General features: G+C 35.3%; 1 protein-coding gene across 6 annotated transcripts in view; it reads left to right on the top strand.

Annotated features, from left to right (window-relative positions):
• NT5C3A (5'-nucleotidase, cytosolic IIIA) overlaps positions 1-12,452 on the top strand; it is a 52,229-nt gene that overhangs the window by 33,849 nt on the left and 5,928 nt on the right. For 4 of the 6 annotated variants that reach the window (XM_060632859.3, XM_060632857.3, XM_060632861.3 and 1 more), the window contains 4 exons: positions 2,674-2,728; positions 8,732-8,830; positions 10,960-11,029; positions 11,853-11,899. In XM_060632859.3, coding sequence (XP_060488842.1) covers positions 2,693-2,728; positions 8,732-8,830; positions 10,960-11,029; positions 11,853-11,899 — 252 coding nt within the window. In that variant the 5' untranslated portion in view covers positions 2,674-2,692. The remainder of the gene's footprint in view (positions 1-2,673; positions 2,729-8,731; positions 8,831-10,959; positions 11,030-11,852; positions 11,900-12,452) is intronic. The other 2 variants (XM_060632855.3, XM_060632856.3) reach the window with 1 other exon arrangement.

The raw sequence follows: 12,452 nt of genomic DNA, 5'->3' as shown, positions 1-12,452 counted from the left end.
CCTCATAGTGAAGGCACACAAAGTAATTATTCCAATTTCCACATTTTACAGTCCACATTTAAAATTCCAAAGACTTTGAAACTTCAAAACTTCCCGTGAAGAGAGTTCATAGTTGCAGGGTAGTATTTTCTATTTTTGAACATGTCTTCTACACTTGATGTGTTTTTTCCAACAGCTCTTCTCTTGAAGCATCTGCAACAGATGACTGTTGGCAAAGTAAGCCAGAACATTATATACCAAGTATAGGCTTACAAGCCTATTGGTTTAAAAATACCCTGCCCTAATTTTCAATGTCTTCCTTAGAATAGTGCCAGAATGCTGGCATTTATGCCTTAGTCTTTACACTTTTGTAATGATAGAAACAATGGGGTGATTTTTGTATTAGGACAACAGTATCACTTTATGTGATATTATCTCTGAACAAGGATACATTCTGGTCAGATTGCCAGTGAGAATTGGGGAGAGCAAGGATGTTCAGTTGAAATTTACATGGTATCCATAAACTATTAGGTTTACTTATCAAAAATATGTCCTAAAATTGGCCATTGTCAAATTTCTGTTTGTGTTTTTTTTTTAATAAAATACGAAGAGACCATGAGAAAGACAGTTACTTTTTCGAATAACACTGGCTTTTTTTTCCTTTTCTTTTATTACTAAACGTAAATGCTCCAAAAAGAGCAAAATTGGGGGGTGGGGTGGTGAAGAGGAATGGGCTGCCTGGCTCTGTGTAACAAAAACATCTGAGATTCCCAGATATTAAAATGTATTCTGCACTGCTTGAATTCTCTTTTCCTTTGGGTTTTTCAGATGTTTCAGGGTACACGGTGTTTTTGTAAACTCTACGGTACTTTATTTTTTTTTAATGTTTGTTTATTTTGAGAGAGAGAGAGCATGTGTGCAAGCAGGGGAGGGGCAGAGAGAGAGAGGATCTCAAGCAGGCTCCACACTGTTAGTGTGGAGCCCGATGTGGCGCTTGAACTAATGAATCGTGAGATCATGACCTGAGCTGAAATCAAGAGTTGGATGCTTAACTGACTGAGCCACCCAGGCACCCCAACTCTACTGTACTTTAAATAGTGCTTTCAGACAAATGTAGACTCCTTTTCAATATTAAACATCAAAGGAAAACCATAAGCGTATTGTATGCTTTAGTTTCTATAAATGAAGAAACAGATTTGCAGGCAACTTCCGTGACATCTTCTTTGTTTATGAGAATTGACAGAAAGGAAGGGTTACTTCAGTTTGACCATGATCATCTAAAGACTACTAACCCCCAAACTACCATTACAATTACATTTTCAGGGTAGTGATCAAAGCTTTTATGAGTTATAGATACTTCTGCAGATAGTACATTATTTTTCACATGTGAAAAATTGGAAGTATCTTACTATTTGGAAATACTGTTTACTTAGCTCTAAGATGCCACCAATCATAAAACCATTAGCTTACAAACAACCTTTCGGGGAGGGGGGGGGGGCAGGAAATACCTTTTTATAAGACATTTCCTAATTTAATGCATTTAAAATGAAAGGGGGAGGAATGAATTTTAGAATTTGAGAAAATGCTACAATAAATTTTAATTATAAAGAACACATATATAATGTCCAACTTTTAAGAAAAAAGTTTTTTCCCCTTTTGATAAAGTTGCCCTTTTTATTTACTTTTTAATTTTTTTTAAGTTTTATTCATTTTGAGAGAGCGTGAGTGGGGGAGGGGCAAAGAGAGAGAATCCCAAGCAGGCTCTGCACAGTCAGAGCGCAGAGCTGAACATGAGGCTCAAACTCATGAACCATGAGATCATGACCTACGCAAAAACCAAGAGCTGGACACTCAACTGACTGAGCCACCCAGGCGCCCTTAACATTGGCCTTTTAAGTACTGCTTTTGTTAAAAATTTTTACTTACCTAAAGTAAAGTCATTGAGGAACAAAAGTATGTAAATGTCCCTAAGAGTGATACTGCAAAAATGAAAAAAAAAAAAAAAAGAATAATGATAAGTATTTTATTTTATTTTATTAAGAGATATTTAAAAAACCACTTTTTTTGGTTTAACAAACTGATATGTATAAATTCCACCCAAACCTGTAAAATGATCATTCAGTTAACAAACACTATCACATACTTATTCTGGGCCAGACACTGCTAGCTTCAGACACACCTCAGATATTAGTCACATCATTTCACAAAATTAAAGAGTTTAATATGGGACAATTAAAAAATAAACTTGACTTTTATGTATTATGTTTCTCCTTAAGTTCTATTCATATATTCCTTCATTGATTCAGTAATAGTAATGCATAATTTTCCCACAAACTTCATCTTTCTATGTAGAGACAATGTTGGTAAAATATTCTTGTAATAAAGCATTTTCTTGCAAATGTAGACTTTCACTTGAACTCTTTATTCAAATCTCATTAACACTATATAAGTCCTTATGGGAGAGCTACAAATTTTTCATACAGATTTTTAACTCCAGCCTTTGTGAGATAGAGAAAATCTTTGCTGAGCTTCTTAGGAAAGGAAAAAAGTTGCCTTCAGTAACTTGGTATTTAAATCAAACCAAAAGTACCACCCTACTATGTCATTAACATGCAGGAACAGCCTGAAATATATGTATGTCACGTGTACTTTTTTTCTCTCTCCTTTACTGTGACATCACCTGGGGAAATCCAGAAGATTGGATAACCAAGAAATGCCTAATCAAGACTCTGCTGTGCATGTGAAAATGGTGGGTATTTGAGTATTCCCAGTTCCATTTATTAATGGTGAATCTTCACCACTTTTACCTCTGTCTCTAACCAGATCATTAATTATGGGACTGTAACTTTATCCAGATCTCCCTTCACAATGTTTCACACACAATAGAACCTCAAGTATTTGTTGAATTGAATTTCACCTTACCTTTGAAAAAATGTTTGCTTGAAATATAATGTGTATTGTAGTGTTTCTCAGCATATGAAATGGTTACCCCATTCCTTTTTGTGCTAAATTTTCCTTGCTCAGCAAAAACACACTTAAAGCACACAGCATGAGTTATTTTATATTTAGCATCTGAATTAAAACAACAAATGTTTAAATTAAAAAAAAAAAACTTCTTGTGTCACAGTAGAGTTCATTGCATTGTAGACATTAGGAAAAGGAAGGAAAAATAAAGGTTTTGGAGTCAGAGCTGGCTTCAGATCTTAATGTAGTCCTTAAGAGCTGTGATACCCTTGAATGAGGGCAGCAGTCTCACCTTTAAGAAATGGTATGAAACCACCAAACTCTTGTTGTTTTATTCATATTCTTTCCCAGCTTTATTGAGATACAATAGACATTATATATAATTGTGAGATATTTAAAGTATACAATGTGATGATTTGAGATTTGATATACATTGTGAACCCATCTTGTTAATACATCTATCACCTCACATATTTACCCTTTGGGAGGTGGGGAGGAGAACATTGAAGTTCTACTCTCAGCAAATTTTAGTTATACAATAGAGTGTTATAAACTATAGTCACTGTAGCATACATTGGATTTTTAGACCTTATTCATCTTATAAATGAAATGTTCTTGTTTATATTTAATGGAAAAGTATGTAAAGTGCCTAATAGCATAAAGTAAGCACTCAGTAAATGTTAATTAACTATGTAAGTAGCATTTATTTGCATGTGTGGAAAAAATTATATCTTTTCCATATTCACCATGGTAAAATCCTAAAAATCAAAATTTCCCCCTCTCTTTTAAAGAGGACAACTGTCCCACGATCACCTTATATTTTCTTTTCTGTTTTGTTGTCCTTCTTCCTCTTCTCTATTTTTTTCTTCCTCTTTCTTTTTTTTTTATTTGAGTCTATAAACCAGAACATGACTTAGCATGCAAACAGCTTTGTGTCACAATTAATAAATCTCTATGTTCAGTTTAGCTGTCCTCATCCAGCGTGCAACACGAAGGGAAGGCTGCCTCAAAGTACTGATTAAGCTGCCATCGGTGTAGTTATTGCTATTAGGATAGAACATATGAAATTGCTGTGCTTTTGTATGTTGAAGAGTCCAACATGGGCAGTTTTGATTGGTTCAGCCAGATACATCATTCAGCATGGTCTTTGCTTCCATTGCCTGGTTAGCATTTGATTCTTTGCTATTGAATGTTTATGATATGTAGAATTAAGTCAGTCCAAACTTTTTTTTTTTTTGCTTGAGTTGATGTTTTTTAACCAAAATGAATACTAGTGATGTAGGAATGTCCTACCGTATAATGTGTTGTTACCTGGGTCCAAAACCCTCTAGCGTGTCTTCTTTGGAAGTAGCACTGTAGTCAACCCACAAAGAGACTGTTGAAGGAAAACAAGCCCAAAAACAGGTACATATTTATTTACTTTTTACTTTTCATTGCACTAATTTGCACAGTTTTTACCTTTGGTTTTGCTTTTCTAAAAATGTTGGTAACATCTTTTAGGTTGACAGCTCCTTTGGATGTTATTCTTAACTTCTTATGATCTGGCTCCAAATCTCTTTCCATACTTCACACACACACACACACACACACACACACACACACACACCTCCATGTACACTAAACTTCTAAACAGAGAGAGCTATTTATCTTTTTCCCACATTAGACCCTCCACTTTGACTCTTGATCTCAGCATATACAAGTCCTGCTTCTCTTTGAAAGCCTAGCTCAGTTGGTTCTTCTTTTGGCCCCAGCGGAAATAATCTCAGTGACTTCTGTTCCTCTTGCATTTTATCTGGACATCTGGGCAGTGGATTACTTATTTGGGCTCCTGTATTACAGACCATGTTAGAGAACATGCACTTGGAGCATAAAATGTTTATCTTACTAAAATTTTTGTATTTCTTACAGAGCTGCCTTGTACTTAATGATTAAATGGTGAATGAATCAAAGAATTTGGCCTACACTCCCTTAATATAGAGACAGGCCAAATATATGGTAGGCAGGGGGAGATGGCTATCACTATAATTTAGCAATGCATAATCTTCCAAATAAATCATAGAGTCATCTATGTATGAGGGTGAATGTACCAGTCTGAATAGGTGACTTTGGATCTAAACTTTCTATGTAGCTACATGAAAATTGTAGTGCCCCCTTCTTTGTATCAATGTAGCAATGAAATCTTTTGCTTGTACCCAATATGAACACTGGAAAACAAAAAATATTTCCCCTAAGAATTTTGGACAGAGATCTTTAAGTCATTTAAACTAATTTTTACTGGGCCATTTTCAGAAAATACAGGTAAAACTAGGACACTTTTGTAACTATACCATGTAGATCTCTGTTATATCTTGTCTCAGTGTATCTGCAAGATAAAGATAATATCAAATAATCAAATATTTCTGTAGAGTTGTGAATAAAACTGTATAGCTTTGAAATCAACTTCTTTAGAAATCACTGCTTTTTTGAGTGAGGAAGTAGACTAATGATTAGGAGATCATTTCATCTGTACAAATACATTTTATTAAAGATCAGCCAGAATACATGTATTTTAGGTTTTTATGAGGTCATCTTTAGCATTGATTCAGATTTGGCTCCAGTCAACCAAAATGCCCTGATTCTTGTCAGGAAAACTTTACTCTTTCAGCATTTTACATTATGGCCTTATGAAATGAATTTATTTTCTTTTGTTTGTAAGTAATGGACATTTTTAGCCACTTATTTATTTTCCATAAAATTAAGTTGAAAAGTTTTCAGACAATTCAAAATAACTCGCCTTTCAAATTTGAAGTATCATTATTTTAAGTGCTACCAAATAGGTGTGTTTTTGTTCAAGAGGAATATGGAAGAAGGGATTTGAGGAGGTACCAAAAGTGTGTGATGTATGATGAATGTATATTCCCGCAGTACACTTCTTAATGTTCTGGTATTCTGATATTCTTTGACACATTTCATATAGTATTTTAAAATTATATTTCTTAGGTTGAATTCTAAAATATTTGAGTAAAATGCCCAGTATCTCAAGTTCCTGAGAGATATTTATGATATACTTTGGTGACATTATATGTGTATCGTGGAACTGGGAGGGAGGGATGTAGGTATTATTGCCATATAACCCAAAGCAGAGATGTAATTATCATTTTAAAATTTCTTACACTTACACCCTCTTTCCTATTGTGTTCTTTGGAGAAAGTTGCTGCTCTTTCGTCTGTTTTCATCACTGTGATTTCACCTTGGTGCTATTTGGGTATTTCCTACTTATTTATCTGAAAACGAATGGCTGTGTGTTGCACAAAAGCAGGGATATCAATGCCTCCATCCTCTGGTTGTCTTTCTAATAGTTTTTAACCTGGCAGAAACTGGCTTCCTTTGAAGTAACCTTGGTACTTTTTTCCTATCCGTTATCTGAAACAGGTTATATTATCCTATTGGAAAAAAAATTGTTTTTTTAATTAATGTATTGTAGAATGTGATTTGCATGAGACAGGACATCTTTGTCAGTATGGACACACCGAAATGTTTAATTCTCTTGGTGAAAATATAGTTAGTGGCATATATCTGCTGTTGCTTTCATATCTTCTGTTTTCAGTAATGGGTTAGTTATTAAGTCAAACATGGGCTGACTACTACACATCTGCCAGTTAAGGCAGATGTAAGAGCAGAATTTAGTTGTTAGGAAGTGAACATACTAGTTGAGGTATTTGTAAGGGAGCTACAGAAGGGATGTTCCAAAACAGCAACAGTTTCTAAAACTCAGCGGGAAAGCAATAGCGTTGTAAGTACTGTTGATCATCATATCTCTGACATCTAGTGTCTGACACAAAGTAGATACAGGTAAATATTTGTTAAGCAAATTAAATGATTAACAAATGAAGAAAAGGAATGTAGGAATAAATGCCTATTTGCTTTTCTCATCTATTGAAAAATCACTATAAAATGAATATTTAGGTAACCTTTATTCTGTTGACACCTTTAACGTCCAATTAAGTTGAAGAATCTCAGTATGTAGGTTAGTTGCATTGCAGGTTATCCTATTCTATTTAAATATGGCTTTAAAAAAATTTTTTTAACATTTATTTATTATTGAAAGACACAGAGAGACATAGCATGTGCATGGGAGGGGCAGAGAGACAGGGGAGACCCAGAATCTGAAGCAGGCTCCAGGCTCTGAGCTGTCAGCACAGAGCCTGACGCGGGGCTCAAACTCACAAACCACAAGACCATGACCTAAGCGGAAGTCGGACGCCTTATCGACTGAGCCACCCAGGCGCCCCTAAATATGGATTTTTAAAATTAAGTATATTGTAGGATCTTTCATTAGTGGAAAAAAGTGTTAATGTTAGCATTTCTCTTTCCTGTGCACTTCTGCATTTATCTTTCAGTCTTAGGAAAACATTTTAGCCTTTTCTGATTTTCTAATTTTGGTCATTATGTAGAGAGAGCAGAGGACCTGAGAAACTTAACTGGTCACATGCTCTTGGAGCAGAGATGTAAGGTCTAGGGAATTTTTTATGACCATATCTGTGATACACATGACATATGCTACTATTGATGGTAACATACCCAGAATAATAGCATATGAAGTAAATAAAGGTTACTGGATACAACCCAGTATGGAACCTTGATTTGAGGTTCTCTTACTATCTTTTCATACTGTGGAGCTATTAACTGCCCCATAACCACAACCCCCCCCCCCCCCCCAACACACACACCCTGCATCTTCTTATACATGTGCTGTAAGAGCACTGTGCTTGTGCGTTTTACTCCGGTCAGTTTCATTCTCCCTGTGATAGGGTAGAAAAAAGAAACAATAATTAATGTTACATTGTTGAGCAACACTAAATCCTGAATAAACCGGCTTAGTAGCAACCTAAGCCCAGGTGGTCTAATATTTTTTTTTTTTTAAGTAGGCTCCACCCCCAACATAGGTCTTGAACTCTCCACACCAAGATCAAGAGTCTCCTGCTGGTGGTCTCATACCTTTTAGTAGTTGTCTTAACTTGAAATAAATACTTTGTAAAATTTAGGCCAAGAACAATGAAATTATTTAGGATTTAGCACAATAAAGGCACAAGATATTGAAGCACCTTTTCAAGTTAAATATATTTTAAAAACATTTTAGTTACCTATACAAAGGTACACTTGAGGACAATAATACTTTAACATTTGTTACCTTTCTGCTAAGATTTTTTTAATGTAAATATAAATAGAAGCTAAATCTTAAGCAGAAAGATCTTATAAGAAAACTATCATAAAGTTCAGATAGTCTCCATTCCATTCTGGAATTTTATTTTGATTAATGAACTCTGTGAAAAACATTTGTATAGCTGTTTATTAAATAATATTAATTTTAAAAAGCCAGATGCAAAAGTATATGAGAATGACATAAACTGTGCATATACATGCATGTTTGTAATCAAAGAAAATAATGAAAAATATATTTAAATGTTTACTAGCTTATCTTCAGGTTGTAGAATTCCAAACAATGTTTATTTTCTTTTTTATATTTTTTGTTATTTCTGTGGTAACCATGCACAACTTTTATAATTAGAAGAATTACACTTTCTGACAAACATAATTTTGTTTTAATCTTCCAGATGGAAACTGTTGATGTGCTTCAAAAAATTTTGTGTTTATAAATGGTAATTTGATATGATGATTTGCTTTTTTTTTTTTTTTTTTTAATAGTGCCTTACCGTTTTTATATCTTAATATAAGCTTCTGCTTGGTATCAAAAGAACCTGGGAAAAGGGGATTTAAAGGAGTTAATTAACTTCTTTTAATTTTTTAGATGCCAGAATTCCAGAGAAGTTCAGTTCGAATCAAGAACCCAGCAAGAGTAGAAGAAATTATCTGCGGTCTTATTAAGGGAGGAGCTGCCAAACTTCAGGTGAATAATTATCAAGAAGTCTTTACTATTAAACCTTTATTTTTAATGTTCAGGCACATGCGTTCATCTCATGTTTTGCTAAAATCTGGGTAATGCTAAGTACTAAGCTAATTAATGCTGTGCAAAAGTATTAAGCCATTTTTTAAAAATATTTATTTATTTTGGGGGAGAGCACAAGCAGGAGGGGGGCAGAGAGAGGGAGACAGAGGATCTGAAGCAGGCTCTGTGCTGACAGCTCAGAGCCTGGAGCCCCCTTTGGATTCTGTGTCCCACTCTCTCTCTGCCCCTTCCCTTCTCACACTTCATCTCACTCTCTCTCCCTCTCTCTCAAAACTAAACAAATATTAAAAAGCATTTTTTTAAAATAATGTGTATTTATTTTGAGAAGAGGGAGAGAGAGAGTGTCAAGAAGGCTCAGCGCTATCAGTGCAGAGCCCCATGCACGGCTCTATCTCACGAACTGTGAGATCATGACCTGAGCCGGTATCAAAAGTCAGATGTGTTAAATCGACTGAGCCACCCAGGCACTTCAGTTTCAAACCATTGTAAGAATAATACTCAAATTTCAAATCAAGTTCAAATTAAGATGTAACTTTATTAGTGAATAACTGATTTTTTTAATTCTTTGAAAAAAATTAATGTTTATTTTTGAGAGAGAGAGACAGACAGACAGAATGTGAGTGGGGAAGGAGCAGAGAGAGAGGGAGACACATAATTCGAAGCAGGCTCCAGGCTCTGAGCTGTCAGCACAGAGCCCGACGCAGGACTCGAACCCACGAACCGTGAGATCATGACCTGAGCCAAAGTCGGATGCTCCACTGACTGAGCCACCCAGGGGCCCCTCATTCTCTCTCTCTTTTTTTTTTTAATGTTTATTTATTTATTTATTTATTTTGAGATGGAGGAAGAGAAGGGGTGTGCAGAGAAGGGGCAGAGAGAGAGGGAGAGAGAGAATCCCAAGCAGTCTCCATGCTGTCAGCACAGAGCCGGGGCTTGATCTCACAAACTGTGATATCATGACCTGAGCCAAAATCAAGAGTTGGATGCTCAGCCAACAGCCACCCAGGTGCTCCCCCCCAAAATTTTTCCCTTTTTAAAACACTTCTGAAAAAGTATTTAACCCAGTCACCTAAGTTTCAAGAGCTGGTAAACTATCTCCATGTATCAGTATCATTCATTCATTGGTATGCTTTAACTACATAGCAAGTTAAATAAAAAATGTGATAGTAACAATAACTAAGAACTTCATTTTATTTATTTATTTATTTACTTATTTTGCACAAATAGTATATGCTTTTTATTATGGTAAAAAACACATTATATGAAATCTATTCTCTCAATAAATGTTTAAGTGTTCAGTACAGTATTGTTAACTCTATGTATATTGTTGTACAGCAGATCTCTCAAATCTCCTCATCCTGCCTGACTAAAACTCAATCCTCACAGGACAACAATTCCTCATTTCTTTCCCTCCCCACACCCCTCTCCTGCCAGCCATTGACAGCCACCATTCTTTTTCCACTTCTATGAGTTTGACTAATTTAAATACCTCACATAAGTGGAATCATGCAGTATTTGTCCTTCTGTAAGTGGCTTATTTCACTTAGCATAATGTCCCCTCAAGGTTCATCCATGTTGTATAGTATGACAGGATGTCCTTCTTTTTAGTTGAGAGCCTCATATAATTTAATTGCTTCCACTGAATTTTTGTACATTGACTAAGTAGTTTGAAATTTTGCAACATTTTATCTCTATCAAGAACAGTAGCCCAATCACCTGTAACTGAAGATTTCCCTACCAATTAATCAGATTTTATTTGGTGACAATGCTAGAGCACTGAAGGTATCACTCTGTGGTTAAGATAGCTCCCAGGACTTAACTGCACGGCAATACCTTCAGTGCCCTGGCATTGCCACCAAATAAAACCTGGTTAATCAGTACAGGGATCTGAGTTTGTAGGTGACGGGGCTGCTATTCTTGATCAAGAGCTGCAGTAGAAAGCAGAATGCAGCAAATAACCAATAGTGGATGTTAGGGACTGAGCACAGTCCCATGCCTCTAAGTGTAGTACATGTCTAGCCTTGGTGGCTGTATTTTCCATAATGCCTTTCCCCCCTTTTTTTTTACAGATAATAACAGACTTTGATATGACACTGAGTAGATTTTCCTACGAAGGGAAAAGATGCCCAACATGTCATTGTAAGTGTGGCGTTCATAAACAAATTTCATGAAAGTGATTCCGTTTTCAGATCCACTGTTATCTGTATTATCTATGAGATTGACTGCGGTTTGCTCTTCTTTTTGGACATTGAAAATAAGAGGACCTGCCTTTTTCTTCTTATATTTCGAGGGTTTGTTTTCCCCCATGTTATACAAATGGGTATTTTCAGGTATGGTTTTGGTTACAAAAGGAATGAAGACTTCTGAAATTTTTCTCCAAATGTGGTCTGTTCATTATTTAATCAAGAAATATTTAAATGGACTTTAAACTTTGGATTAACCTAGTATTTCTTAGAAATAGCATTTTTATCAACTACTGTTTTCTAAGAATGTCACTGAATTTTTGCAGTGTTGATTTATAAATTAAGTAAAAGAGTGACTAAATAAATATCAAGTTATGTGTTTTCCAAACTTGGCAGTCAGTGTTAAAAATAATCCTCTTCAACCTGACAAGCAGTGATACAAGTCCTCTCATTTACTGGCGCTGCATGTGTAGTTTGAGAAATTGTTTTGATAATTTATATTAAAACCACTAGAAATCATACCCTTTGGCCCACCGATTCTTGGAAAATTTTTAATGAAGTCCTTCTAAATGTAGGAAAAAAGCTTTAGATCCAAGGTTTGGATTTTAAAGCCATTGGATTCTCCAGCAATGTCACTTGTACCATAGCACTAAGACCAGAAGTTGTAATGACCATGCTAGTGGACTTGGCATTTAAACTTAAAAGTAGTGAGTTATTTAAAGTAGTGGTAGCATCAATCAGAATATTTCTTTTAATGCTAGTTTGCTTTCACTCTTCAGATGTCATTGACAACAGTAAGCTGGTTACAGATGAATGTCGGAAAAAGGTAAACACTAACAGTAATCCAGAGTTACTCAAAGACTTCATTAGCCTTTTTGCCTGAGAATTTCTTCAGGTTCATTCACACAAACAATGGATATAAAGTGCTTATCACCATACCTGGCACATAGTAAACACTGAATAAATGTTAGTTTTATTGTGTGGATTATACATACTCAACATTATTTTAAAGAAAAAATTAACTTTTTAACAAAGACAATAAAATTAACATGAGAAACTTTTAGTTGATTATCAAAATATTCTGATGTCCTTACATTAAGTGTACATTAAAACAAAAGTACTTTGATTTTGTGCAGATATTGCTCCTTTATTTATTTTTTTAAGTTTATTTATTTATTTTGAGAGAGAGAGAGAGAGAGAGAAGGGGAGAGACAGAGAGAAGGGGAGAGACAGAAAGAGAGAGAGAGAGAGAGAGAGGGAGAGAGAGAATCCCAAGCAGGCTCCTCACTGTTAGCACAGAGCCCGATGTGGGGCTTGATCCCACAAAACATGAAATCATGTCCTGAGCCAAAATAAAAAGTCAGATGCTAAACCAACTG

The sequence above is a fragment of the Panthera onca genome, chromosome A2 (assembly GCF_046562875.1).
Source record: "Panthera onca isolate mPanOnc1 chromosome A2, mPanOnc1 haplotype 2, whole genome shotgun sequence".
NCBI classification, from domain to species: Eukaryota; Metazoa; Chordata; class Mammalia; order Carnivora; family Felidae; genus Panthera; species Panthera onca.
This window is presented reverse-complemented; position numbering and strand designations above follow the sequence as displayed.